The 27,242-nt window shown below is 47.1% G+C and overlaps 2 protein-coding genes across 3 annotated transcripts in view; both read right to left on the bottom strand.

Annotated features, from left to right (window-relative positions):
* Positions 1-1,178: 1,178 nt before the first annotated feature.
* Positions 1,179-21,746, bottom strand: PEDS1 (plasmanylethanolamine desaturase 1). Of its 2 annotated transcripts, XM_084537611.1 has the most exons (6): positions 21,500-21,746; positions 18,496-18,615; positions 7,574-7,665; positions 6,297-6,441; positions 5,420-5,632; positions 1,179-2,354 (listed from the first exon to the last, which is right to left on the bottom strand). In XM_084537611.1, the coding sequence occupies exons 1-6, from the start codon at positions 21,729-21,731 to the stop codon at positions 2,233-2,235; spliced, it is 924 nt and encodes a 307-aa protein (XP_084393737.1). In that variant the 5' UTR covers positions 21,732-21,746; the 3' UTR covers positions 1,179-2,232. The 2 variants fall into 2 exon arrangements, with proteins under 2 accessions (XP_084393737.1, XP_084393738.1); XM_084537612.1 differs by lacking the exon at positions 18,496-18,615.
* Positions 21,747-24,213: 2,467 nt separating this feature from the next.
* The window catches only part of LOC311445662 (uncharacterized protein), a 169,878-nt gene continuing 166,849 nt past the window's right edge, over positions 24,214-27,242 (bottom strand). The window contains exon 9 of the mRNA XM_084538011.1: positions 24,214-24,594. The gene's annotated coding sequence lies outside the window, so the exon portion shown is untranslated. The remainder of the gene's footprint in view (positions 24,595-27,242) is intronic.

The raw sequence follows: 27,242 nt of genomic DNA, 5'->3' as shown, positions 1-27,242 counted from the left end.
CCTTTCTTATAAAAAAGTTTGTTAGCAGGTCCAAAACCTAAGGTAAAATTAAGTCCAAAATGAAGATTGCTTCCTTTTTTTTATACAAAAATTTTGAATGTTTTCAAAACAGAAGTAAACAAAGAAACCATCTACTCAGTAACATCTGTGGCAAGGCAAATTAACAAACTACTGTTACAAAGATTTTTTTTTCTTAAAAAAAAAAATTAAAAAAAAATTATCATCAGCCCAGGTCCCATGTATGGGGATGCCTCCATTGGCCCACTAGCCCTGTACTAGAAGGGTGGCATAACCTCATTCACCACCACTTCATTTTTTGTCTGCTCCTCCCCAAAATCTCTGTTTTGCTCACTAGATGGGCTCCTCCATACTTCTTCAATGCCTCTGAGAGCAGAGCACCACTCTCCTGCTTGGCCTCATAATGGTACAGGTGTACAGCTAAATGCTTACTAAAGTAGAAGCATTCTTTACTGTCCAATGTAGGTGGATGCACAATATTGACTATGGTAACTGGAGACATTTTCATGGAATGGTAAAAAGTTCTCCCTAAGGGTCTGAATCATTAAACATATTAAACACTTGGTAACCACGGTGCCAACTGCAATTTTAATTTGTAGAAGCCAGCTCAGGCCCATCAGTATTGAGCAGACTCAACTGAAGGAGAGGTGCCAAGTCCCAACCCTTTAAAACGTGATCCATCATTGGAAACAGATATTTAAAAACTGAGAACAAGGTTATTCTGAACCTAGAACTTAAACCCTTCTATACCAGGCACTTCAAGGAAGTACAGTTTGAATGTAATAGTTTACAACTAGTCTTAGGCTTGACCTTCATTACGCTTTCATTTAGAAAGGAAACAAGATGCAAATTACATCCACTTAAGTGTCTATTGGATGTTTGGATGTAAACGCTTCAGAATTTCCTAAGGGAACATTTCCCCCCCCCAATGCAGCAGAGCTCTTCCTTGTCATCCAATGCTGTTGCAGTTAGTTGCACTTCTGGAAAGGTGCTGAAGTCTGGAGAAGCATAGGGTCAAGGTCCTACTGAACTGAAGAAATAACCACGTCAACCTAAACAAGACCTAGCAGGCTGAAAAATATTCAGCTGCCTGGAATAGCAACAAGATTTTGTATTAAACATCGAGAATATATGAATGAAGAGCAACAAGACAGACATGATTAGTATTATCCAACTGCTTTGTTATAAATATATTATATACATTCAAACATCACATTAAAATATTATTCCATTACACCAGAAGAGATTAAGGCTTTATATTATTTACAGAAACAAGCAAGCACCTTAAAAAAAAAAAAAAAAAAAAGAACAAAACACCAGTCATTGACATTTCCCTTCTAACATTACAAGTTTGATACCTTGAGCTCTTGAATACAGCTATTTGCAATGTGCCCAATGCTATAACTATTTTAAACATTTATTGTCAGGGTAGGAAACACTTAATAGAAAGCTCATCAGTGAGCACTCCACACAAACAAATGCGAGCAAGTGTTGTACTGGGTGCCCTCCCCCTCTGCAGAGGCTTCTTAAGGTACAGTTGAAGGCTTATGCAGAAACGGTTTGCTCAATTCCACGTAGAGAGTAGAATAATTTTACATTAAGGGAAACTGAAGACACTTGAGGATTCGTGGCCCACTGGTGGAATGGGATTCTCAAAGTCTGTTCCACATTACATCAGTTAGTTTTACTTACTAGTGAAGATGAAACTATAAGGTTGCCAAACACTAAGTGCATTGAACAGTGATGGTTTTATAGGCTTCCAGTACTGACACACTGTTTTCATGCAGTGTATTTGGACTCAAACGTGAAGTGACAAACTGTTGTCACCATTCTCCCATAGGTCTTAGGCAACAAGCTATTTCTGAAGTGTTAAATAATGTTGATACAACACGTTTACAATGCCACCACGTACCAATGGAGTGACTGTCTTGCCTTCTGGCTTGCCTGACAGCTTTATGAAATACAGTGATGAAGTATTTTCTAAGATGTAAGCGACATGGCTAAACAAAGGTGCTCAGTAAGAGTAATCATCTTCATTTCAAGTATTGTTTTAAGAATTAGTTCTTTTAATTACAGTCTGTTAGCACTTTTTAGTTTGTGCTTTAGAGTCTTATTTCTTTGCAGGTCTTGAGTTTGGCTGATGGCTTTTTAAAAAAAAACAAAAAACAAAAAACATTGGCAACAAAGATAAGGACTGCAGAAGGCTGGCAAAAGTTATTTAATTTTCTGAGCCCATTTCATGTCATCTGCTCTTGGCTTCTCCCCCGTAAGTCCTTGGATAATGTTCTCCAAACATCTCCAGAATCCTATCTTCTCTAACGGATAGTTCAGCCAACCTAAATGATATCAAAGGGAAAAAAAGATTAGTTCATCATAGCATCCAAAGTTCAATGTATTGCAATATTTAATATTCTTTATTTTAAACACAACAGAAATGTGACTAGTTAAGGGGACTACTCTACAGCCATTGAACAGCTGTCAGAGAAGAAACCAAGTTGAAGGGATGTGTTACAAACAAGACAGTTATATCAGTAGCACCTTAGATTTAGTGTTGAAATTCAAACAAAAGAACAACTCAACAATTTTAGCTATTCCTCCCCCCAATCACCAAAGTCAGCTTGGCTTTTCCCCATGTTTCTCATTAACTAGTACAGCAGGAAAAAAAGTGCACAACATAGTACTGAAGTACATTATCAATGCTACACTTCCTAGAAAAACTGAGGTTGCAGTTTGCAACCTAAACAATAAGGCTCAGTGAAGTAAACCAACTTCTTCCTTAAATAAAACCTCAAGTTTTGACAGTTCCAATATCAGTTTTCTATTTTAAAATTTTCATACTTTAGTTTTACCAAGAGAGGGCACAGTACTTTTTAAGTCTGCGTAAGTGATTGCTAATGAAGCCTGTGATGGGGAGGTCTTGCTGTAGTACCATGCTGCACTTAATGACACTGAAGGTGGTTGTTTCCTGGATTAAGAGGGCAGCCCTGCTAGCAGCACACACCTGAAAGCGTGCAGCTCAGCTACCACTTCTGCTTCCCTGTAACAGCCTCTGTTAACAGTTGATACGGGACCAGTTTCTACCATTTTATGTAAAAATAACAGTAAACATCATCCTCCATTCCATGCAGCAAGAGTTTAAATGTACCTCTCCTAGCCTACAAATTTAGCATATTTTGAATGCTCTGTAGAAGTGTTTTGTTATACAGACTGGAAGCCTGGAAGTCATACAGGCTTAATAGGCCTCATGCTGAATTCAGAAGGGCTTTACATCTCACTTTTGGGATATTAATTAGTACATTAGCTAACTCACTTTTCTGATACTGTGTTTTGAAGCCAACCTAACCACAAATAATTGGCTGCAGAGTGCACAAAGAAGCAACTTCACAGGGTTTTATTACAATGTATTATTATAGTAACTTTAGGCCTCTTATTAAATATTGCAATGGCTACAAAAAAAAAATCAGCACTGGGAAGTATTATTCTCCTGTAGACATTTCTCTACAGCCAGGAAGAAATGGATATGCATTGGGTTCTGTTATCCCACCCTTACAGAGCTGCTCTGTAAATACACACATTATACTTTATTTCATATACGGTCCTGGAAAAAAGAAAAAAGCAAAGGCAAGGCAGGAATGAAGGAGCTTTTGTTACCACAATGGAAACAGTAAGCTAGCAGTGGCAGTTCACGCTAGAGGATAGATAGCTCAAGTGCAGGGTACTATGAGCCAGTTTGGGACACAGAAAAGCTGCTGCAGAACCAGCTCTGCCAGACCCAAGCAGCACTCGTGCAGCAGGGACAAGGGCAGCAGAAGGAATGCGCGTCTTGCTGAAGCCTTGGGCTACGCACTTATCTGATAAACACTAAAATGAAAGAACATTCAGGATATCCACTGCTGAAAAGCAACCTATTTCTATACAGCTATCCTTCCCAACCAGACATAATTATAGCCTTAACGATCCATCGGAACGGGTGCTGTTTTCAGCCACCTCCTGTAGCTGGATATGACTTTTCCTTGTGCACGTGTTACTGCAGCCCCGCTCAACTCACTCTATGCTGATGCCTTTTAGGAAGTCGTTTCATGTAATTCTCATTAGCACAGGCACAGACCCTCAAGGTGCAGGCTCCTTCTTCCCAGTGTCTAAAAATGGGAGGCAGTCCAAAGGCTTTAGCAGTCGGATCACCAAAGAGTTCTGTTACCTGACCCCTTCCCTGGCAGTGGCGCAGTGGCAGACCTTTACATGCACAGGTCAGCTCTGACACTCGTTGGGCTTGGCAGTCTTTTCTTATATGTGCTCTGCACTTAGCCACTAACAGGTGCATTACAGTTAATGGCCATGTTTTATGAAGCAAAGACACGATTTTAAATAGCACATGCTTGCATATTTGTCCTCTCCCTCGCTTCTGCCCTAGAAGAACTAGGGCTGCAGACACACTGCTCCACTGGAAGACTGCAAGCATACAACCTGTCGTGCCATCTTATGGCAGATCAGCATGGTATGAACACTTGCAGAAAGCACTGACTGAACAGAAGAACTTTTTGTAGGTAAGAACACAAAAGCAACTAAAGAATAACACTAAATGGTCAAGCATCAACTTGCAGTGTTCTACCTGGACCACTTCAAAACAGGAGAACTGAATAAAAGCTCTTACAGTGACAAGATTTTTGCCATGATCTGTCAAGTCAGACTTAATTGTACAATGCTTTTACATGACATTCTGGCCGTAAGAACTAGATTGGTTTCTTGGTAGAGATTTCAGAACTGACAAACTCTTTGCCAAAGCCAATGATAGAATCTAGAACCAGAGCAGCTTATATCGAGTCATTCAATTAACTTGATAACTTATTCAGGATTGTGCAACACTGGTGACTGAGTACCCCAGCCTGTACAGTGGGTGTAAAATGGAGTATAGACATAAGAAGAACCTAAAGCCGGTTTCCTCCAAGTCTGTCTTATCCTCTTCAAGTCTATCTTCTCCTCTGCCCCAAATCACAATGAATGAATGCTAGAAGTCCAGAAGCTTTGCCTCAGAAGCAAGCATTCAAGGTAAGCCACACTTGCAGGTGCTACGATGCTCCTTGTGTAAGAAGGCCCACCACCTGCTTTAACACTTTTATGAGCAAAATGCATCGCTAGCATAAGATTCCCAAGATAGTAAGCAATTAGACCTCAGTACCACTGCCTACCCCACTGAAAGTTACCCTGTGCCTAATTATGAATTTTCCTCACACGTTTTTAATGCAAAAACTACAGCTTTATATAACTTTAGCAAAACTTAAGAGTACAGTTAACTTCACAATGTCTCAATGTCTTTCTGTATTTAATAGACTGTCACTAAATTACATCTTGCCAGGTGAATGGTACTAGACTATAAGAGCAGCTATGAACCTGATGACAGTACCAGTTGTAATGCAGAAGTACGTCTCATGAGGCGACACATGGTGGATCCTGTGGTGTTTCCGTGGCAGGATAATATGCCAGTCCTGTAGAAATATGACCCAGCGTGGAAGACCAAAGTATGTGTGAGACCACTTGTGAATCTGGTTCGTCATGGTGATGAAGATGATGAGGGCAAAGACATAACACTCCCAAGGACATGTTTCATATAATGCTTCTGCAAAACAAGGTTTATATCTTTAAGTACTTCTTACAAAAATGTGAATTTCTACTAAAAAAAAACAAAAACAAAAAAAAAAACAACAACAACAACAAAAAAAATACATTTTGCCAAGACCTGGCTGCTGCTACAGGAACTAACAAGGGCCTCAACGAAGTTGCTTTAGCACTAGTGTCACAAGAGCAGTGCACCATAAGCAACTTCAGAATGTCACAAGACAGACCAGGATGCGCCAACATCTGCCAACTCACCATAAACAGGAACCTAAAGTCTGAATTTCCTATCCATACATTTAAATTCACCCTTTAATTCTTGCCCTTCTAGTGTGCAAATAAAGTTATTTATGCACAGATGAAGCATTTTTATAATGTTTAGAACAATGAATTTCCTTGTGTGCAGTTTGATTCCTTTTGTAGAAAGTACATTTACTTCTAATGCTTCCTTAAAAGATTCCTCAGCCAGACTCACTGCTGGGCTGGAAGAAACAGTTTGCTCCCCTTTCAAGAAAAAATTTCCCTTCCCTCCACCAGGGAGCATCACGCTTCCAAGAGCTAGTACTAGTCATTTCCCATACATTGGCTTCTTTTATCCTCATATTAAGAACTGCTCATTTATATATCAAAAAATCCTAAATTCACAGAAGTTATGAGTAACAGCTTACCTGGGGAAAAAGAAACAAATTTGTATGCCATGTTTGCCAATGGGACTAGCGTCATAAAGCAGTTGTCTCCGTTAGTCTCTATGAAATCATGCCTGGTAATTGCTGTAGGGTCAATATGATGTTCTCTGAAGGGTCTAATGAAAGCCTGAGAAAACAAATTGATAAACATGACACTGTAACTCAGGAGTTATCATTGGAAAGAAAAATAGAAAAACTAGAAATAGCACCGGAATTATACAATCTCAGAGAGGAAAGAGCAAATCTGTTAAGTAGGCAAGGGACAGTGAAGTATGCGTAGTTATTTGCCTTCAACACATGCATCATGTACAGTCTACGCAAAGGTATCCTGAGCGGGCTGAACTCTGTTGTTTATTTAGTGCATAGCTTCCTGTAGTGCCTTTTTTTTTCCCCCTTGAACTATGGTCCACAGATACAGACATTCAAGGACTACCAAATCTACTGAAGGTAAATAAAAATAAACCTAAACCCAACAGGCTTAATTTTGCTGAGCTGGTTCATTCATTTCTGGATAATTACAAGAAATATCCCACATATTTTTTGAAAACAGAGATCCTTCTAATATTGCACTGTGAGGAGTAATTAATAGTAGCTATAAAGAAATTTATTAAAAAAAAAAACAAACAGATTGCAGCTTATTATAGAAGTCAGTGCAATCTCATCTAAGCATCCAGCATTTGTAGCCACAGATGTATAATACACCTCAAATCTCAATATTCAGTCATCACCATTCTAACACTATTACATTCACAACAAGGTGCAGGTGCACACAGAACTAGAAAGTTTCTTGCTAAAGCTTCTTTGTATTTTCAGAGGTTTTAGAGAATTTAGCTCCAGGAATAGACTCCCGATGAAGCAGGCCAGGTAAATTCCACACTTCTTGGCATTTATTAGCCTTTCGGAAGCTCTACACAAGTCTTGTCTCTAGTGAGGTTTCTACGCTGGTGTGTAACTGGCTGTGCCCACCGTCTGTCGGGAAGGCCTGTGAACACTGGTATTGCAAAACTGTGTGCAAACCCTAATCGGGGCGATAAACAGAACAGTGTCACCTTGCACATGTCACCTAGGTCAAGTGTAAACACAGCCCTGGGAGCACTGTACCAAGTGCCACTTAAGAGGAGGAGGGTACTGGGTGGAAGAGCTGGTTACACTGGCAAGACTACAAGAAAAGTACCTGTCTAACAGCTGAGTACACTAGAAGAGTTTCAGAAAAGCATGTCATTAATTTTTTTTCAAGCTTAAGGATAAGAATCTCAAACCTTTCCGACTATTGGTAGCTCCACAGATCCCCAGGTATCTGCTCCCCAGTGAAATAATCCTGATAGGAAGTCAGCAGTAATAACTCCTGCAACTTGAATGAAGAAACACATACAGTTAGATACACAAAAGCATTTTTCACTAGCATTCACATTTTCTATTCATTTTAGAAGTTTATTTGCTTACCTACCTCTAACTTTGGGCAGATCTCATGTGGCTGTAAACTTTTATCTGACTAGGATCAGCCAGCTAGCAGTAATGGTTAACGAGACACTATTTGGACACTATCTTCACTATAGCTACACCAAGACTTTGTATTTGACCACTCCTCTACGGAACAGCTCGGAAATCTTTGCAATTGCTGGTACACAAAATACTAAAAATTAAATTGAGTCACTTAGATCTTATTTTAGACGCACCTTCTCCCTGGACATGCCCATCTTCTTTCATGGTGTTTAACGGATTACTTGGCCACAGAACATCTGTTAAAGCTACCCCAAGAGATATTTCTATCTGCAGACCCTTCCTCTCCCTGGGTCCCTTACGTCTGTAAGCAAGGAACACTGAACTCCAGTAATTCTACATAAGCACCAATTAAGAAACCACTCCTTGGTACAGCAAGACTGTTGACTAAATAAGACTGCAATGTCATACAACACTGTGATCGTATCACTCGCAATGCTACAGGCAGAGACCCTGGAATCCAAACTGACGATTCTGTGCAAGGGCAGCCTACACTTGTGATGTGTCCATACGAACTCAGATACACCATCCAACAGAGGTTGCTGCAACAAGGTTTTTCTAGATGCCAACCACGAGAACTTTAGAACTGTGGTCAAGTAAAGGAGATTTTCAGTTCTGGCAAACAAAGTCACATTTTTGCCTTCCTGTTCTGGATAATCTCTCACCCAAGTGTCTGAGTAACACTGACCTTTAGGAGTAAGGATAGTAGATGCTATTTGATCAGAACAGCAGTACATTTCCTGGTCAGTCACCGATCTGCTGGATGGTGTTTAACAGGCACCCTATCATTCTTCATCTGTAGAAGAAACCCTACCATCAGGTTCCCAAGACCTGGAGCTACAAAGCCTCCAGCACAGTTTGAGATGCCCTCCTGCATCAGCCCTCCTGCCAGGCTCACTGCACTTTTGAGGAAGAATATTCAGAGAAGATGCCCTTACTTTTAATGGGGAGGCTGGGGGAACAAGGCAACACAGCACAGAGAGTGACACTGCCCTGGGACCTCCATGCCTGGGGGACTGAAGATGATCAGATGCTGCCCTCTAAAGAACACAGGCATCCAGAGGCAGCACCGTGAGCCTGCACGTCTTGCTCCGAGAAGGTTTGGATAGAGATTAACTGCCTGAATGGGGCCCACATTTGCAGAACAACCAGATTACGAATCAGGATCCTTTTTCACTGCAGTGCTGTCCTTTCAGGTTAGCACATGAACAGCAAGAGCTGGCTGTTCACTGCCCACCTGGTGATTCCCTGTGGGGTCAGCACTAACACTCTCAGAGGGCGAGGCAGCACACACCTCTTACCTGCAGCTCTGGTTACAAAAAGCAAACAGCAGAAACACTACCCAGATTTCAGCACAGCTACTGGTTAGAAGTCAAATCCTTTATATACACACCTGGGAATTGATACTGTCTGACCCCAGTGCAAATTCCCCAGATATCAAACAAACCTCATGCCAATTCAAGTGCTACACACAGAACTTGCAGTCATTTGTTAAATGAGTCACAGCAACAGAACCACAACGATGGTGTGTTCAAAGCAGCTTAGCTAGCAATGCCCTACTGCCTTTGACTCAGAGCACAAGGCACATTCATTTACAGTTGGCACGCCTCGCAGTTCACTTCCCAGAAGCCTGATAACTGCCCACAGCCATCCACATAAACCAAGGTAGTCACAGGGCCACCTCAGAAGGGCTGGAATGCCGTTCTGCAGTTCCCCCCAGTGATGTTTACAAGAGCCAGGGTGTTTCGGGAGGTCACCCATTGTAGCAGCCTTTGCAGCAGCAGCAGCAGGGAGCTGCAAGGCCAGGTGCCATGCAGGAGGCTTGTTTTGCTCCCACTGCATTACCAACTCTTCTTCAGAGGGCTGTGAAGCTAGCAGAGCTCCTGGCTTTCTCCTCCACCGGCCAGCATTTGGTTCTCTGCAGACTTTTCCCAGCACAGCTTCTCAATTACAGGACTGAGGCTTTCTGCAATGGGCAGGTACACCTCTGCCTGCTATGCAGGTGGCAGAGCACTTCCAACTCACTTGTAATCCAAATCAGGAGTTGGCATACCGGCTCACCTTGCTCTGACTGCAGGGCATCCTGTTACTCCCCCCCCTCTCACCAACTCAAAACAATCTGAGAAAAACCCACTGATGTGCATCTTTCCCTGAAGCCCCACAGCTTATTTACATTGGCCACAGTCTGGGCTTCACCTGACCCTCCTGCTCCATCAGGGCACTGAGGTCAGCTGCCTCCAGAGCCCAGCTTGGTGAGGTTCTTTAACATCAGCAGGATTGCTAAAGAGCAGGCATTTTTTCAGAGCACAGATGAGGACCAGGCTGTTCTGTTACTATTGATCAAGTGCTCTTAAGCTTCAGGACACAGCAGTTTCCTACAGTGCATGCAGTACAGATGTACCCCTCCTCGTGGTTACCTTTTGCTTAGCTAATTCCTCGCTTCTACATGCCTTTTGCCACCCCTGTCATTTTTTTAAAAATGAAGAAAAACATCAGGATCAACTGTTGTGGCACCTGCTACACCCAAACGATTTCCTTCCATGTTGAAATTAGATCCTCACTGCTGAATCCATCCGGATTCAATCCCATTGGCCCAAACTCTTCAATACAGTAGGAGACACTTTCTGTATACAGAAGGTATTTTTCTGTCTCACCTTACTGTGGTGCACACAGCTTAGTTTTCTGAACCAGCACATTCTGTATGCTTGGTTTATTTCAGACCACACAGGTAGGCTACAGCGAGACAGGGTGGAGCACAATAGCTTTTGGATCTGCATCTAGCAGCTGAAAGAGCAAATAGCCTTGATTCAGGGGGAAGATATCTAAGCAGCACTCTGCTTTACAACAACTCAAATACCATTCTTGCTGAGCTAATCACCCGGTTAACCCACAGCGCCTCCAGCACACGTTATCCTCAGAGTCTGCAATAACAGCAGGAGGAACAACAAGAGTGGAGACAAAATACTGACAGTTCAATAGACATTTCATCTTACTTTGTTGTGAACTGCTAAAAGCTCAGAGGAAAGAATGAAGGGTGCCTGCAGCAGTGCATTACACTATGGCAGCCTGGAAAAGCTAACCACCACAAGCCGTATTGCAGCCGTACCGTGGAGGGGCTTGCTGCTTCTTCAGCAGTCATGTGTGAAGAGATGTAAAAAGGGAGCAGAGACTATACCACAGGTTATACATGGCAAGCACTGTAACACTGCATCCTGTCTGCAAGGAATTAGTCTCAATATTCTCATCACCCAGCACTGTCCCCAAGTTAAAAATGAGGGGAAAAAAATCAAGGTTCAGGTGTCCAGTTACTTCTCTAGTGTGGTACAGATCTTGATGCTCTGCCATCAGGTTCGGGAGGGTGAGGTACAATAGCCTGACAACCCTGAACATGAGTTATAAATTAATCATAAGGTCAGGAAGAGAGGCTATTGACAGTGTACGTATATGAACTGCAGCCAGTGGATTCACACGCTCCTAGAAGCAGGATCTGTGACAGAACTGCTCTGTGCACACCGCTTCCTTTACTCCCACCTGCTGGGCAGGGGCGCGGAGGAGCAGCCCAGCTCTGGTTTCTTGCTGAAGCAGCAGCTATGCTGAAAACACAGAAGGCACTGCACTTAAGTGGGCTGCAGGACACGCTGAGAACACCAGGATTTCTTGGCTGTGCAAGCAGACTGCTGAATCAGTAGAACAGAGAGAGGCCTACACTGAGAGAGAGCAAAGGCATACAAGTAAGCTTGTGTCAGCTGCAGACATTTTGGGAGTGATGCACGCAGGTACTAGGATGGCCGCTCTCCTCCAGCCATGCTGTACCTGTGACCCTTGGCACAGGCACAGCAGCACCCTCGGGGCTCTGCTGAGGATCCCAGCCCCACACCTGACCCCCACGGGGACCTGCCAGAAGCTGCAGAAGCACTCAGACAGCAGCCCCAGCACCTGCTGGCACAGCGTGGCAGGGCTGAAGTGCAGCTGACCCAGGTGTGGAATTGAGAGCAGGAGTTTTCGCTGCTGCTTGCGGTTGGTTCAGAAACCACACAACGTGCAGGAGCTCACGTCACAGAAGAGCTCCTGCTCCTCCTCTTCCTGGAGCACCAACCTAACGGCTGAGAGCTTCCACCTCAACAGGGGCATCTCTTCTGAGCAGCCCACGTCCTGCAGCCTGGCTGCTCGCAGGGTAGAAGGAAGCCCAGTGAGAGCTGCATGTTTCAGGCACCAGGTGTCAGCAGATCAGCCATTCTGCACGTTTGCAACAAAGAGTTATACAGTAGTGTCACATAAAACATCAGTAAGCACAGTCATTTGGAATCAGTGACTAGGAAGTAGTTGAACAGTACAGCGCTTGAGCCAGGGCAGAGCGGCCAACTCCACAGAGAAATCTTGGGATTTCTGGACACCAAGATGCTGCAGTATCAGCCACTTGTTACATGTATGCTTATAAAAATAAAACTGCTATCATGTGCACCCACTGTCAGTGCTTTACTGCAGTGCAGTCACTGCTATCACAGAGCAGGCAGGGGTTTGATCCCATGGCAAGTTAGGGCACTAAGAAAATCCCTGACATGTGGGCAAGCACAGAGCACGGCAGCCCAGAGGAGAAGAGGTAATTGCTTTGGTTAAGTCATAGGAGAACCATTCCGTTAGACGCACAGCTATCGGTGTGAGGGAGCAGAGAACAGCTCAACTATGAAATAAAGGAAGGGTCTAAAGACCCACCTACAGATAACAGTTGTGTTACATTTTAGCTGGATTTTCAAATAACGCTGTCTGTGATATGCACACTGCAGGGACTAGGAAAAGCCCAGCCTGTCACACAACCTTACTGTGCAAGGATGTTAACACAAAAAACATTTCTCCCAGGTACTGCCTGCTCAGTGAGCTCACTGCCCCCAGCATCACTGCTGGGAGCACAGGCACATCCCTCACCTCACCTCCAGCCGACAGGGACCCAAACGTGAGCCTCAGGGGCAGGACCCGCACAGCCTGTGGTGCTGCCAGAAGCTACCTGCAAAAGGAGAGCCCCAAGGAACCCGGGTACTGCCCGTCCTGAAGGCAAGCATCAGCAGATCCTGGAGCAAATGCTCATCCACCAGAGGCACGACTTGGCTACAGTCACTATCCGATAAACTCAATAGCAGGAACGGCCCGGTTTTATTTTTGTCTTTACCCTCAGCCTGTTAGTGCTCAGCAAGCTATTCCTACTGTTTCTCCAGCTGACAAAGAGTTTGCAGAACAGCTGGCACATTTAAACAAAATCCTGCCAACTTTACCTGAGTGCTAGGTTTTTAAACAAGTACCTCCATTGTGGGTGACACATGCTCAGAAAAAAAAAAAGAAAAAAGCAATTACGCCATTCCAGAAGAAAATGAAGAGAACAGAATAAATGGCTACTAAATGAAAATCAAGAGCAAAATTTCCTCTCGCTAAAAAAAACCCAAACAATACTTTCATTAGTATGAATGACCAAGCCAATTCTCTGCTTTCCCCCACTTAACAGTCCCCCAGGAACCACCTGGGTGCGCTCAGCTCTCAGGAGCACCAGGCAGCTCTGTGTACAGGAGCCCGCACCCCCGGGAGACCCAACACCTACACGTTGGCCTGGCTGGGGACGTGAGCAGTGATAACGCCGCTTGTGTTCGAGGTCTGCACTCACCGAGCTGGCCACTCCTGGCAGCATTCCCTACAGCCCACTCCTTCATGAGGGCAGCCCTCCGGCACTGCCAGCGTTTTGAGCTGAAAGAGGCACTATCTGGAGCAAACCAGGGCCGCTGAGACCTGTTGTTAAATCCTCCAGCCGAAGTCCCTGCAACTTTAAGAGAGCCCCTGACAACACAGCGAGCAAACACAGCTTCCTTTGTCTCTCAGCCCCCGTGGCTGACAGAAAGAGCAGTAACACGTCCTGTGCACACAAGCAGGGAAGCACAGATGGGGCCACGTCCCCAGCACCCAGCAGGGGAACAGCTCACCTCCCCCCCGAGGTTACCTCCTCCATCCGTCCTGCTGAGAACGGCTGCTAGCACGCTGGGGGAGTCCATCCCTCACCAAACTACACGGAGAATAGGTAGCTGGTGCCAAATCATCGGCCAAGTATGCCCCGTAACCCCACTTCTGAGACCGACAGCCCCCAGGATCCTTCGGAGCAGGAAGGCCCTGGAGCTCCTCAGTTCCTCCATTGCATTGTGTGTTAACAGGAGATGGTACGGTACAAACAGGCGGTGTCAGTGCAGGGGAAACGCAACAAGTGGTTGAATCGAAGATTTACCTCTTCAGTGACAACTTGTGGGGTCTGTCTTCACACGGTGATACAGTTTAGAACATACAAGTACAGTTACTGAGATGGGACAAGACAGCAGGTGCCTAGGGGACTTCTCTTGCTCAGGCCAGCACCTAACAGAGAATTTTCCTTCATTAGCTGTGGTTTCCCTGCTGTAATTTCAAAGACCTTTTAAATCAAAATTTCAAATGGAAACTCATCTTAACATCAGATTGTACCAGAAGGTTCTGCCTCCTGCTGTAGGGCAGCAGGAATCAAAGCAGCTGATACTTATGCAAAGCAGCTCACTTCATGAAGTGCCTGTGCCTAGGAGTGCTTTTCCTCCACCCTGTGCCAGAGCTTTCACACATTACATGGTCATCACTCGGCTCTGCAATGCAGCTGAGCAAGGTACAGCTTTGCAGCAGAGCTGCTCAAGCTTGAGACAAAGGTTTCTGTTTTGAAAACGAAACAAGTGATTTCTTTCTGCAAGTGCCCTCTGGCCAGCCCACAACTTCTGCAATAATGAAACGCGATAAAAGCCTTACAGGAATTAGTTTACTGTCCCTCAAGTCAGCAATGACTCATTTTACCTTGTGCTGTGTCACAGGATGTCCCTAAATGTATCAGCATATGTGGGGGACTTTTATGCATATGAACAGGTAACACAAGCCTAGTAACTAATTTTCATAGGGCTGCAATTAAACAAGATCCATTAAGAACATAAGATGTCTGGAGATAAAATGCAAGTCAACCAATGTGGCAAAAAAAAAAAAAAAAAAAAAACAAAAAGGCTTTAAAACCCTACAGGAAGTCATGAGGATGAGAAAGAAGGGAAGGGAATCCATGCGGCAACTTCCCACCTTTCTCTAGCTGCTATCAGCACAGCACGTATCGCGTGCCTTGTGTGTGCTGAGTAATATGCTCGACACCACAAACATGCCTGGAGGTGTAAGAGCTTTCAAGTGTAATCTCATTTGTTTTGGTGCTTACACACAAAGACCACCTACACCAGCCTTCCTGGCACTGCTGAGCTTCTATCGAAGCGGCTGAGGCTGCTGCAGTTCGGCCGTAGCGCTGGGATGCAGTCCTGCTGCAGGGACAGTCGGGTTACAGCTGAAAACGGGGGGCTCTAGCATCCACCACAGCCAGCCGACCCAGCCAGGCCCACCCTGGTGTTAACCACACACATCTGCACAGCCAGAGCACCAGGCTCCAGTCTGCACAGCCGCCAGATTGCACACAGAGGGGAATTTTCACTGCTCGGCAGCTGGAGGCATTCAGAATAGGGCGGGACTGGATTGAACACGGAGGAGAAAAGTCATCCATCCTCTGCCTACACTTCTGTGACCACGCGAAGGGAAAGGAACTGCCTCCCGCCTGCTGAAGCGGCAGGAGATGAGAGAACCACGTGGGTTCCTCTTCCTCTCCCCCACGAGAGCTTTTATCAGCACAGACAGCCGCTCCCAGAGCTGGGCAGCAGCACCCCAGCGCTGGCGCCTGCCTGCTGCACCGGGCACCTGCAGCTGGATCAGCACGGGAGTCCCAGCACGTCGCCTGAGCTTCTGAGCAAGCCACGCTCATCACACAAGGAAGTGGGTGCCTGTAGGCAGGCAGCAGGAGGAGGAGCAGACCACCTTTGTCCCAGCAATCTCCAGATTAAGTTAGTTACAGCGTAACCACGTTACAGCTGTGTGCTTGTAAAGGCATTGGGACCAAGGATACCAGCCTCTAGTTAGGGACACGGGACGTCCACACTGCTCCCTGCTTCTGAATGGGAAGGAGGCATTTACACAGGAGCACACGGGCCTCCGAAAGTCCATCCAAACAGCCAGGGTAGCAGATCAGAGCCAGCCTCGGATCAGGGATCACCCAGGATTTCTCACATCACTGTAATCTCCAGAGACAGAGACCTGATGTGAACTCAAGACAGAGCTGGTTCAAGCTCCTTTATTAGCAGGAGGTTTAGTCTGTGATCCCAACTCAAAGGTCAATATCCTAACGTAAGCATCAGGAAAGCTTTCAGCAGAAAGCCACCTGACAGCGTCCGTGGCAATATTCCTTTATATTACCCGTGGCACAGAGAAGTCTCACAAAACTTCATAAAAGCTAATCATCGCTGTGAGTGAGACATCAGCCGTGCTTCGCCTGACGAAGTAATACATTGACAGCAAAACCAACAGTGTGCACGGTCCTTATTTTATTGCACTCATTTTTGTACATATTATCAGTTATTTCCACACTGCTTTATTTGCACAGAATCCAGATTCTGCTGCTTTAATCATTCACTACTGCTTAAATAACATTATCAGTGAATTGGCTGCTTTATCAGTTACACCGGTAAACAGGATATCAGAGAACTTGAGCTTTTATCAATATTAATTTTGAGATGAAAGCCAGTTGCAAACAGATTGCACGCACTCCAGGCTGGCAATCGTTACTGATTCTCCCACATCTGCCCCCATCAGCACGGAGCAGTTCTCATGCCATGCTCACCTCTGTTCCTCTCAGCACCTCCACCTGATCAGTCAGAGCAGGCAAGACTAAGCTATGCAAGAGGGCTGGTGTAATCCATAGTGGGAGGACACTGCTGCTCCTTACAACCGAGTAAAAGCCAGCAACCTTGAGCAGACAGCAGGTGTTAGCAGTTCTCAGCTTTGACAAAAACTCACAGCACCTTTCAATATTTGAATCTGCTGTGTTTTTTAATCATTAGTAATACACAACAGTGATAGTGAACAACTATCACTTCTGAAACATGCAACGCCTCACACAGTCCATAGAAAAATTGCTTTCATTGTAAAGCTCAGAAGCTGAACACCTGTAGGCAGTTTATATGGTGCCCTAATGGATTTATTCTCCTTCCAGTTAAGGACACATTTCATATAAAAACATGTAAGCAGCATACATCCAAAGGTAGACGTTAATATAGCCATCAGTATGCACCACAGGTATACGGGAAGTCCAGTGAAGTGCTAAGTTACTGTTCTCTTCTTCCCCTCACACCAAACCAGACAATAACAAAGGGTATGTGCTGCAGAGCTGACTCCCAACTTAATTCTTTTCTGATGTTCCCTCCCATACATACGTAGCCAACAGACGCAGTTTGTAGAGCTTCTCTCACAGTTTATCTCCCTGTATCTTTTCCAAGGAAATCCCTAAAGCCTTCCAGTACTTAGAAAAAAATACACATGGCACAGACAGCAGATGAGTAGGGTTACATTACAGACGGCGACAGTTCTGCCCCCAGAGCACTGTCACCTAGAGGAGGCTGACCCAGCTACCCGGAGCTGGCCGGACATCCCCAACAGACCAAGTCAGCCACAGATAACCACAGCTGCAGCTCAGCCCCTTCCCCTGCCCTCTCTTCTGCTCACTCTCCAGGAAGTTTCTGTGCAAAAGCATTTAATTACTATGCTAATTACAGGAAGCTCATAGAAACACCAGTACTTTTTGCTTCAAGTGTTAGAGAGCATTCAAGTTCTGCGCATGTTTAGACTTTGGTTGATGTAATGAACTTTGTAGAGACCCATTTAATAGCCACCTAATTCTAAGCTAAGCATTTCCTTTAGTAAGGCAGAAAAGCCAATACTGCTTTCCTAATAACTTCTGAAAGTCCGTGGTTGGATGCAGAAACAAGTTCTTCCTTCCCCTTCCCCACCCCAACCAACACCCAGAAAGAGGGAAGTTGATTTAAATCAAAGTATCAGTCCTGGTAAGAACAACTTGGTTACCAAACTCCAAATTCAAAGAAAAGCAATCACAGATCCACGAGCAGAGAGCCAAAGAACAGTGATGTTTCTGTCATCCCACATGAAGATATAACCTCTGTCGCTGCAAGGAAGCAGCAGAACATTTGCAACTTACACTATACTTGAAGGGTCATTCAAGAAGAACCAGCACTGTGCTGCCAAGATTCAGGCAATTTAAACAGCTCCACACATCTGAGGCAAAGATATGAGACTGAGCTTGCTTGGCTCCACTTCCAATCAAAGTAACGAGACCCCCAGAGTCACATTTAATACACGAGAGCTGCACCTGGAATTTCCAGCTACCTTGCTGGAAAGACGTCAGCATTCAGGATAAAGGCCAAAATTCACATCCTGATGTGAAAACATAATGCTACAAATACCTATTTCTCTATTTCTAAATCAAGCCTGTTTGATGCCTGAGACACCTTTTGTAAGATTTCTCTTGAACTTTTGCTTTCCAAGAAGTTCTTCTAATTTTGTGGATTAGATTGTTGTTTCCAACAGCCTTGACAGCTATTTTCCCTCTGAAGAGCCCTTACACTTGCAGGAACTATTGCGTGTGCATATCTGTCTCCCTCCTGTTCCAGTAGGAAGTGAAGCATAAGAGATGAGATGTTTGTTTCCAGCATTACAAGAGAGAATATTGCCTTGTTGACAAAAGCGAGCACTTTTTACTTACATATCCCAACAATAATGGAGGGCGTGTGTTCCAGTCGCAAGTAGAAGAGAAGATTGTAAAAATTGAAACAGATCAGAGAGAAGCATAAAATGACAGAGATCCATTCTTGTAGCCTCTTCCCTGTTGGAAAAGAAGGAAAAGAGCATGTTTTACTTTTATCTGTGAGGACATTTTGAAGTTTGAAATAATACAGACAGCTGTTCTACTGCCTGGATGACCTGCTCCATTGGTCTGACAGGGAAGTGAAACAGAGGCTTATTATTCATCAGAGGTGTGAGTAGTTTGTCAAGTGACATTCCTCTTCCCTGAGCCACTGCTAACCCCTTCCCCTCTGCCCTTGCCCAAAATAACAGTGACAAACCAGACATCAACTCATATTGTCCTAGTTTGCTTTCCCTGCGGTTGCTGGCATAAAGCTCCTCTGCATCACATCTTTCAAATTCGCGTGGTGCTCAATATCAGCGCTGCTGGTACAGCTGAATCTGGGAACAAGGGCTTCTGGCCTCAGAAGCCCTGCAGTTAAATCACCTTATGGGACATGATGTTCAAAACCTCAGACCTTGTTGTACTAACAGCAAAAAGCATCACCCTGTATCTTGGTGGCCGTAGAATTGCTTTCCTAACACTGCAAGCACACTTCTGGAGCTTACTTAATTTAACCCTCAACTCCTGCGGTCTTGCCTTTGCCTTCCTGCTCTCAGACAGCAAACTACAACCTCTCAGCTGTCCTGTCATGACAAGACACTGAACACATAGAGAGAAATAACTGGCACGAATCCTCCATACTACTTAGCACCTCTACAATAACCTAATTTAATGCCGATTAAAAAAAGAACAGACACCAGGATGTGGTAGCGTTTTGAATATTCAGACGGAGAGGCAGCTTTCTGCTGCTAATCACCACTAGATCCTCACAAGGCACTGATGTTAAGATTAAGAGACCAGTCAACGTGAGACCCACGTGGATTAAGGCACCAGAAACAGAAGGTGAACAGCTAAATCCCAGGGTGAGATCTGTGCTGCCACCTCGGCCCAGCCAGGTCAGGCTCTGCCTTCTGCCGGGGCCAGCCAGTGCAGCCGCCTCTCGCCCGTGGCTGCCCCGAGCAGCTGCTCCTGCAGCCTCCTGCTGCTGCTGCCCCTGCAGCACCGCACGCACTGCGCCACTTGGGCGTGAGGCGAGCCGCCGGCACGGGCTGAGAGCACACCCTGAGAGCACGCCCTGGCACGGCCGCACCTCGTGTTCAGGAGCTGAGCTCCCAACCCATTGCTCTGCTACGCTGACCTACTGCCTGCTCGCAGTTCTCCTTCCAAACGCCACACCACAGAACAAAAGGGAGGCTGGGAATATCCAAGAGGACCGGTATCATCCCCGCTGCGCCTACAGCAGCGGCTTTTAAAGAAGCCTGAACAAAGACTCCTACTGTTCAGAGATCTGCTCTAGAAAGGGCACGAATACCGAACCTCATGTCCTCTGGAGCGGCAGAGGAGAGAATCCTAACAGTAAGACACAAGAACAAGTGTATTTCAGTACAGCATCAGGTCACAATGCGTGAGATTCTATAAAGAGATCCCTGGGGTAATGAAAGGAAGAATTAATTAACACTCACTTCCAGCCTAAGAAAACCACACCCTGATTAGAGGAGTTAAATGGGTAGGTCCTCACGGAACAATTAGCTAACTGCAAGGAAGCGCTGGGCTCCTTACCAGCAAGTCCCACGAGTTCAGTCTGTTCAAACACCGCCCGTATTCTGAACGTGGGGATCCCAAGACCACCCATCCGAGGACATCCGAGTCCAGAAAAACAGCTCAGGCTCTGGACAGACCGGGAGATGAAGCAGTCAAAGGCCTGAAGGCCAGAAGACCAGTAATTCATGTTTAAAAAGTACTCAAACTTAAATGTTTGGCCCACAGGAAGGGATAAGGTGCCAAACTCAGGAAGTACACACACAGAGAGGCTGTGGAAGTACTCCAGAGCCACATTCGCTCTGCGTGGTTGTATGTAATCTGTGTTATCAAGAATTCAGTAGTTCACCATCACATGCTTCCGCCATAACGTGTCCTGACACTGTTTACATAAGTTATTTATGTAATGACAGGAGAAATACACACATCTAAAAGCTTACCACAAGTCACTTCTGCTAGACACCCCTACACTCACTGCTCCACAGATTTCCCAGGAACTTCGGTCTGCGGGTAAACGTGAGGGCAGCAGGTTGCTTGGGGAGGGAAGTCTTTTCCTTATGAGCAGGAGCACAGTGAGCAGGTTACATTGGTGACTGATTCCTGGGCTTTACAGAGAAGCGATCACTACCAACGGCTGGAAAAGGTCACCCTGCTCCTTCTCTCAAGGCACGGATGATGTAACCAACACAAGCCGGAATGGGCACAGACTTGCCCTGAAGAGCCTAGAGAACTGACGAATTAACGAACGCGTGTTTGCTTATCGTTACTTGGCTCTGTGCAAGCCAGAGCTCCTGCTGCCCCATTGACCACTCTGAACACATGAGCTGGGCCGACCTGCCGGGAACCGCAGGCACACGGCACCGAGCAATGCGACATCTCCCTGTGCCTGAGCCTGCACACGTGAAGCAGCTCACGGCCAACCTCACACCCTGCTCCTCACAAACGGGCTGAGAGAATTACCTGCTGGGCTGGGCTCTGTCAGACCACGACCAAAACCCCAACGCCCCTCCTGCGGGCACCCCAAGGCCCCTAGGGAATATCCTGAAGGGAAGGCTCCGGTTGTTCCCTTGCTTTGCGACCGACCCCCTTCACCTGGCTTTGTAGCAGCAATAACGCCGATAATACAGCGATAATAATGAGGACGTGACAGGCAGACCCCAGCTGGAGCCCCCTCCCCGGCCTCCCGTGAGGCAGCTCCCGGCAGGGCAGCACCCCGGGCACCCACCCCGGCACCCCCCAAACCCCGACAACCCCAAAATCCCCTCACAGCCCCCCAAACCCCCTCACAGCCCCCCCCCAAGCCCCCTCAGCGCCCCCTCACCCGGCGAGTAGAGCTCGGCCAGCTCCCGGGCCCCGGCGTGCTGCGCTCCCCACCGCCGGCTGCCGCCCTCGGGCTCGGCCTCCTGCTCGCGCTCCCCGTGCTGGAGGCTCTGCGGGGCGGTGCCGGTGCTGGTGCCGGTGCCGGCCACCATGTCCCGGCCGCGGGGCCGCTCCCCGGGGGCGGCGGGCGGCGCGGGGCGGCCAGGCCCCGCCGAGGCGCCCGGCGGCAGCATCGGGAAATGGGGCCGGGAGGGGGAAGGAGAAGTGGGGGGGGGGGAAGGAGGAGGGGTTGGCCCCGCCCCAGCCACTGCCTCCCGCCTATCGGCGGCGCCGCCGCGCGAGCCGAGAGCCAATGGGGAGCGCGGCTCGCAGAGGGGCAGCCAATGGGGTGGCGGCAGGGGAGGGGCTGCCCTGAGGGAGCGGCTGGAGGAGGGAGGGCGGCGGGAGGGCGGCAGGGCGGGGCGCTGCTCGCTGCCCCCCTGTCCCCCTGTCTGTCTGTCCGTCCCTCAGCCCCTTGTCCCTCTGTCCCCCTGTCCCCCTGTCCCTCTGTCCCGTCCCCACAGGCCCGCCCGCCCCCTGGCGGCGCCGCTGCCCGCCGAGGTGCCGCCACCCAGCGCCAGGCGGGGCGGGGAGGCGTGCGGTCATCGGCGGGTGCAGCCCTGAGCGCCTCCCTGGGCGCCCTTCTGCTCCTTGGGGCGCCCAGGCTGCGGTCCTGCCAATCATGTTGTTTGTTTGTTTGTTTGTTTGTTTTTTTCCGTGCCAGTACCATTAATTTCGGTCCCTTTATTTGGTAATCAGGCCTGTGTTCCTTAACAGACACTCACTGAGGTACGCTGGGCCCCAACAAACACATTCCAGCACAGAACACGAAGACAGATAAACAAGCCCCAAGTGATGTTTAAGCACTGCGTCATGCCTGTTAATTTTTTTAAACATATTTATTTGATGATCAAATAAAACGGCTTCAAAAAATAGAAGTCTTTCAAATAATTAAGCAGGCTCCGTTTAAATAATTAAGAACAGATTCATTTAGAGAGGGCAAAATGCTGAGCCAGATGTCTGTCTAACTCGAAGGTTGTGTGTCCACAGGTGATGCACCATGAGGGATGAGACACATCACGCTTGGACAGCGAGGCACACGTGGTGGGAAAGCACAACCTGGGCTGGTGCTGGCTGGGCCTGGGGCTCACCTCCCACCCTGACAGCTGCACTCCAGCAAATCACACCCACCAGGGGAAATGTGGTTCCTGTTCCCTCAGGGGGGACATGTGGGCTCCCCTCCAGACAGCAGGAGAGAAACACTGCTTGTGACCAGGCTGTTCTGTCCTGGAACTTCACAGAACCCAGCAAACCTAACCATCAAGGAACTGCTCCACATTGTCACTTAGCAGTGTGCCAAAATTACCATGTCTCTGGAGCAGGTTAAGAGCCTCACTCTGCCATGCTGTTTGAAAGATCACAAGCTGATTATTAGGTGGAAACATATGCTCAAATTATCAGTTCTTAATGAAAAGCTGGTTCAGGAATTCAATGAGTCCATTTACTGTATCAAAAGTTCTGTAAACTATAAGTGATGATTTGCTGCTGACAAAAGAAGGTATTTGTCTGAGGGAGGATTTCTCTGTGTTTTCTATTAATTGGGTAATAAACCAATTAAAAGGCATTAGCTTGGGGTGCCTCAATTTGTTGGACTGGGCTCTGTTTAGACTGAGTGATGGGAACAGTCTGGCATCAAGGGATACTGATGTTTTCATTAGACATTTACAAGGTTACGCTGCTCTGATGCTAAGGAGTTTTCTACGATACTGCTACGGTCACAGTGACCTCGACAGTGTTAGTGTGGAAGTGGTATAAATGTGAAGGAATTAATGTTGTTTCAGTAGGATATGGCACCTTTAAATGTGTTTTGAGATATGTGAGCATATGCCTCCATTACAAACATGTAAGCTAGATGTAATATATAAACAGTTTTATATGAGGTACGGTTCTTGGAGGGTTTGCCAAGATACCTTCAACATCTGTTAATCTTCTTGTTTTGTCAAGGCAATAGGGCTGTCAGCATGAAAAAAGCAGCAAATTGCTAGCAAGCTTTGGCTTTGAATGCATAATAATGTTCTCCTGGAAAACGGTTTTTAGTTTTGTCTTGGTATCTGCCAGAGTAAAGCTGCATAATAATGTCAGTGTAACTGCTTAGAGTGAAACCTAGCCTAAGAAAAAAGGTGCTGTTGCAGCCCATTTTAATCTCAGTTCATTGTGACAAGGCAGAAGACCGTTGGGGAAAGGGTTTGGTCCTTTCCTAGTGACAGACCAATGCTCAGGACACATTTGAAGAACATTCTTTCCTCTAACATTAATTGAGGAGGTAGGAGAAATTGCAGGTTAGTTCATAGACTCAGGTGAACCTCCTAGACTTGGTACAGTTATTATGACTGTGTCCCACGACAGGGGGGTAAGCCATGAGGATTCAGCATTGCATGAGTCCAACGCCTTTTTGAAATATAGAAAAATAAAATAAAGCGAATTAAAGTGATGCATCAGACAACATACTGGTGACATAGTACAGTGTCAGTATAGTTAGGACAACATTGTTGAGATTCTGAACAGAAATCCGTATTAAAAAGGTAATTATGCAGTAAAATCTTGATGCTATTTGGAGAAGATGAAGACTGTATTGGCAGCACATCATAGACCATATTACCATAAAGAGGCCTATAACAGAGCTAAATCCCTGGCTGCTTTATTTAAGGGTAGCCTATAGCCAAGCCCCCGCAGTGCTGGTTGTATTCAGCTCCCTGCTCTGTACTGTGAAAGGCCCTGCTGTGTGCAGGTACCCTGGGCAAGGGCAACCTGCCAGCTCCTGGTGGTGCTGGGGACGCACAGGGAACAGGCAGCAGGGACAAGTTCTCTCCAGCTTTGTAAAGTCTGTCAAGACACAGCTCCAGACGACAAAGAGCAGTGTGTGCCCAGCCACGGCAGGGCTCGAAACCCAGGGGGTTCAACTCACCGCACTGACAAACCACGTGCAGGGAGTCTGGCGAAGAAGTTCTGAGAGCAAATAGAGTCCAGCTCCACTCTTCTCTTGCCTTGTGGCTGTATCTGAAAGAACAAAGAGACTTAGAGGGTTGTTCTGAAAGAATAGAGACTTAAAGGGTTGTTTTGTGTTGTTTATTTTTGAAAGGAGACCAGCAACACAGACACGAGCCACGTCGTGACGGGTCGCCTCTCAGAGCACCAAGCCGTGAGAAGGCTTTGCAGGGACTTTATGTCCGCTGCCCTGAGGGGCCAGACACTCTGCCGGCTTCTCTCCCCGCCTCGCCCCGGCCCAGGACACGGCCACGGCCGGGCTGAGGGCGCTGTGGCCCCGCTAGGTGGCGGTACGAGCCCGGCCCTTGGGGCTGGGCCTTGCGCCGTGCCCGGGCTCGTACCGCCACCTCGCGGCCGGGCCGGGCCGCTGGCTTCACGGGTACAGGTGAGGCCTGGGCCGTCGGCCCTCGGTTCCAGGCTTCCCCTGTTTGGAAAAGCAACGGAACTTGTAAATAAATAAAGAATAAAACCCACAAAGCACAGCCCTACCCCGGTGACGGGTCCTCCTCAGAGCCAAAGGGGAGCGTGGGGCAGATGTCCCCTTCCAGCTTCTGTGCCTGTCTGCCAATTCGGCTATATACAGGCGTCACCTAAACAAGGTTTCACGTGTTCTTCATGAAAGTAATTATCTGGTCTTTCATCTGCCTCCTGTTATCACCAGTTGCAGGCTCAACAGCGTGCTGGAGAGGAGCAGAGTGCAGCCCTCACAACCAAGGCTGAGTGGTGGCAATGATTTCGATTTATAGGGCACCAGAGGTCCTGGCGGCTGTGTCACCCTGCGAATTCACAGCAGCCACCTCGCCTCATTTCTGTATTTCCCCTTACCCACCTGTGCCCAAGAGCCGCCCGCCACAAAGATCTGGGAGCCGTGTTTGAACACAGACCCCCTGCTCACACAGCACTGAACGGGGCTGGCTGCAGTGCACAGCAGCCAGAGTTCAGACTAATTTCTCTTGCCTCTTACCCTCACTTATGCAATTCTTCCTAATCCGTGAGGCACGAAGGGAGCAGAAACTGGCTGCAGCTCCCTTGCTGGACTCTCTGGCATGGGAAAGTGTCAGTGGGTGGGAGAGCTGGAATAGCCACTCCTACGGCTCCCTTCCAAAGCCATAAATGCAAAGATAGGGAGATGACTGGCACCCAGAAACGAAGCGCGTGGAGGACGAACACGGCAGCTATCCTCACCTGGTGCCCAGGCCATCGAGGCCAGCCGCCAGCTGACACAGACCAGCCCGGGGGCTGCTCTTCTACGCCAGCGTTCACCACCACCAAGTCCTAACTGATCCCCTGGCAGCCCCACTTATCCCATGGTGCTCAACACGAGAGCAGCTGAATAAAAAGTATTTGTAAAGGCTGTGGAGTGGAGCTTTAATGCTTTTAATCAAAAATCTGATAATTCTTCACTGAGGCTCACTCTCCTGTCAACCTAAGACTTCCTTCGGTTTACCTTACCCCCACCAATACACACCCTGAGGTTCCAGTTACCTGGCCCCAGCTTCAGGTCCTCTGAATCGTTCCCCTCTTTTAAAAATTTCCTTAATGTATTACCGATATCTATTCCTGGGAACTCCTGACACTTGTCAGGGTGCCCTAAAAGGGTTAGATTCCTGTTCCCTTGACGGATTTTTTGAAAGTCTGAGTACTCTAGAAGAAGAAAAAAAAAAGGATTAACACATGCTCTGCAACAAATTCATCAAACTCAGAGATTATGATTACCTAGGAAATGTGAGACAACCATGGAGAACCTCTGGAAAGTTAGTGGACAGCAACTTCTCTACTTTTTTAATTTATTTGGGGTGGAGCGGAGGGTGGTGAGGGTGCAAGGAGACAGGCTACTCATAAAACACAGAGTCACCTCTTACTGTCCCTGCTCAGAAAGAAAACCCACATCTTGCCAGCCAAATGACTTCAGTACAGACTTTGCAACACAGCACTGGCGCCTAGGGCTTCTGCTTTGTCACTGCTCCCTTCCATGGGCATTTGTGTGCATTCAGACACCCCCTATTTTTCTTTCCTCCACAGAGCTGCAGAGTGGGTGCTCTGACCTCCAATTTGCTCTGGAAATTTTTCAGAGTCTGGTAGGGGAAGGTATTTTGCTCATGTTGTCCCACTGGCTGGAGGCAGTGGTGCCAATCTCCAGGTGTCGTCTCTGCAGCACTCGGTAGGGCAAAGAGCAACATGTAGATAAAGAGGGGATTGAGCAACCCAGCACTGCAAAGGCCAAGCATGCTAGGTCAGAGGTGAGCAGAAAATCAGCAGAAGACCAACAAACACCCGAGCATCCCCAAGTCACATGGGAACGAGGGGTGAGGGAGCCCTCGGGGAGGGGGAGGACTCTGGTCTGTAACAAAAGAACCGAAGGAGGCCAGGAGACACAGCCTGCAACCCGCCTGGGGAGCTCCCTGCCACTGGAGACTGCAAGGCAGAGTACCACAGCTGCGGTTTAAGAAGAGAGGAAGGCATGTGGCAATAGTTTTTTATGTTAAAATGAGGCAAAGTCTCCAGCCTGGTCTAAGAGCTGGGGGAGATGGAAGGAGAGCCAACCTCCCTCAGTTGAGACATTGTCTCTGCCAACCTCTCTCTGAGTTGAGACATTGTCCCTGCCTGACATTTCATAAATGCTGGCTTTTTTGTTGTTTGTTTGTTTGTTTTTTAACAGT

This window comes from Aythya ferina, assembly GCF_964211825.1.
Source record: "Aythya ferina genome assembly, chromosome: 16".
Taxonomy (NCBI): domain Eukaryota; kingdom Metazoa; phylum Chordata; class Aves; order Anseriformes; family Anatidae; genus Aythya; species Aythya ferina.
This window is presented reverse-complemented; position numbering and strand designations above follow the sequence as displayed.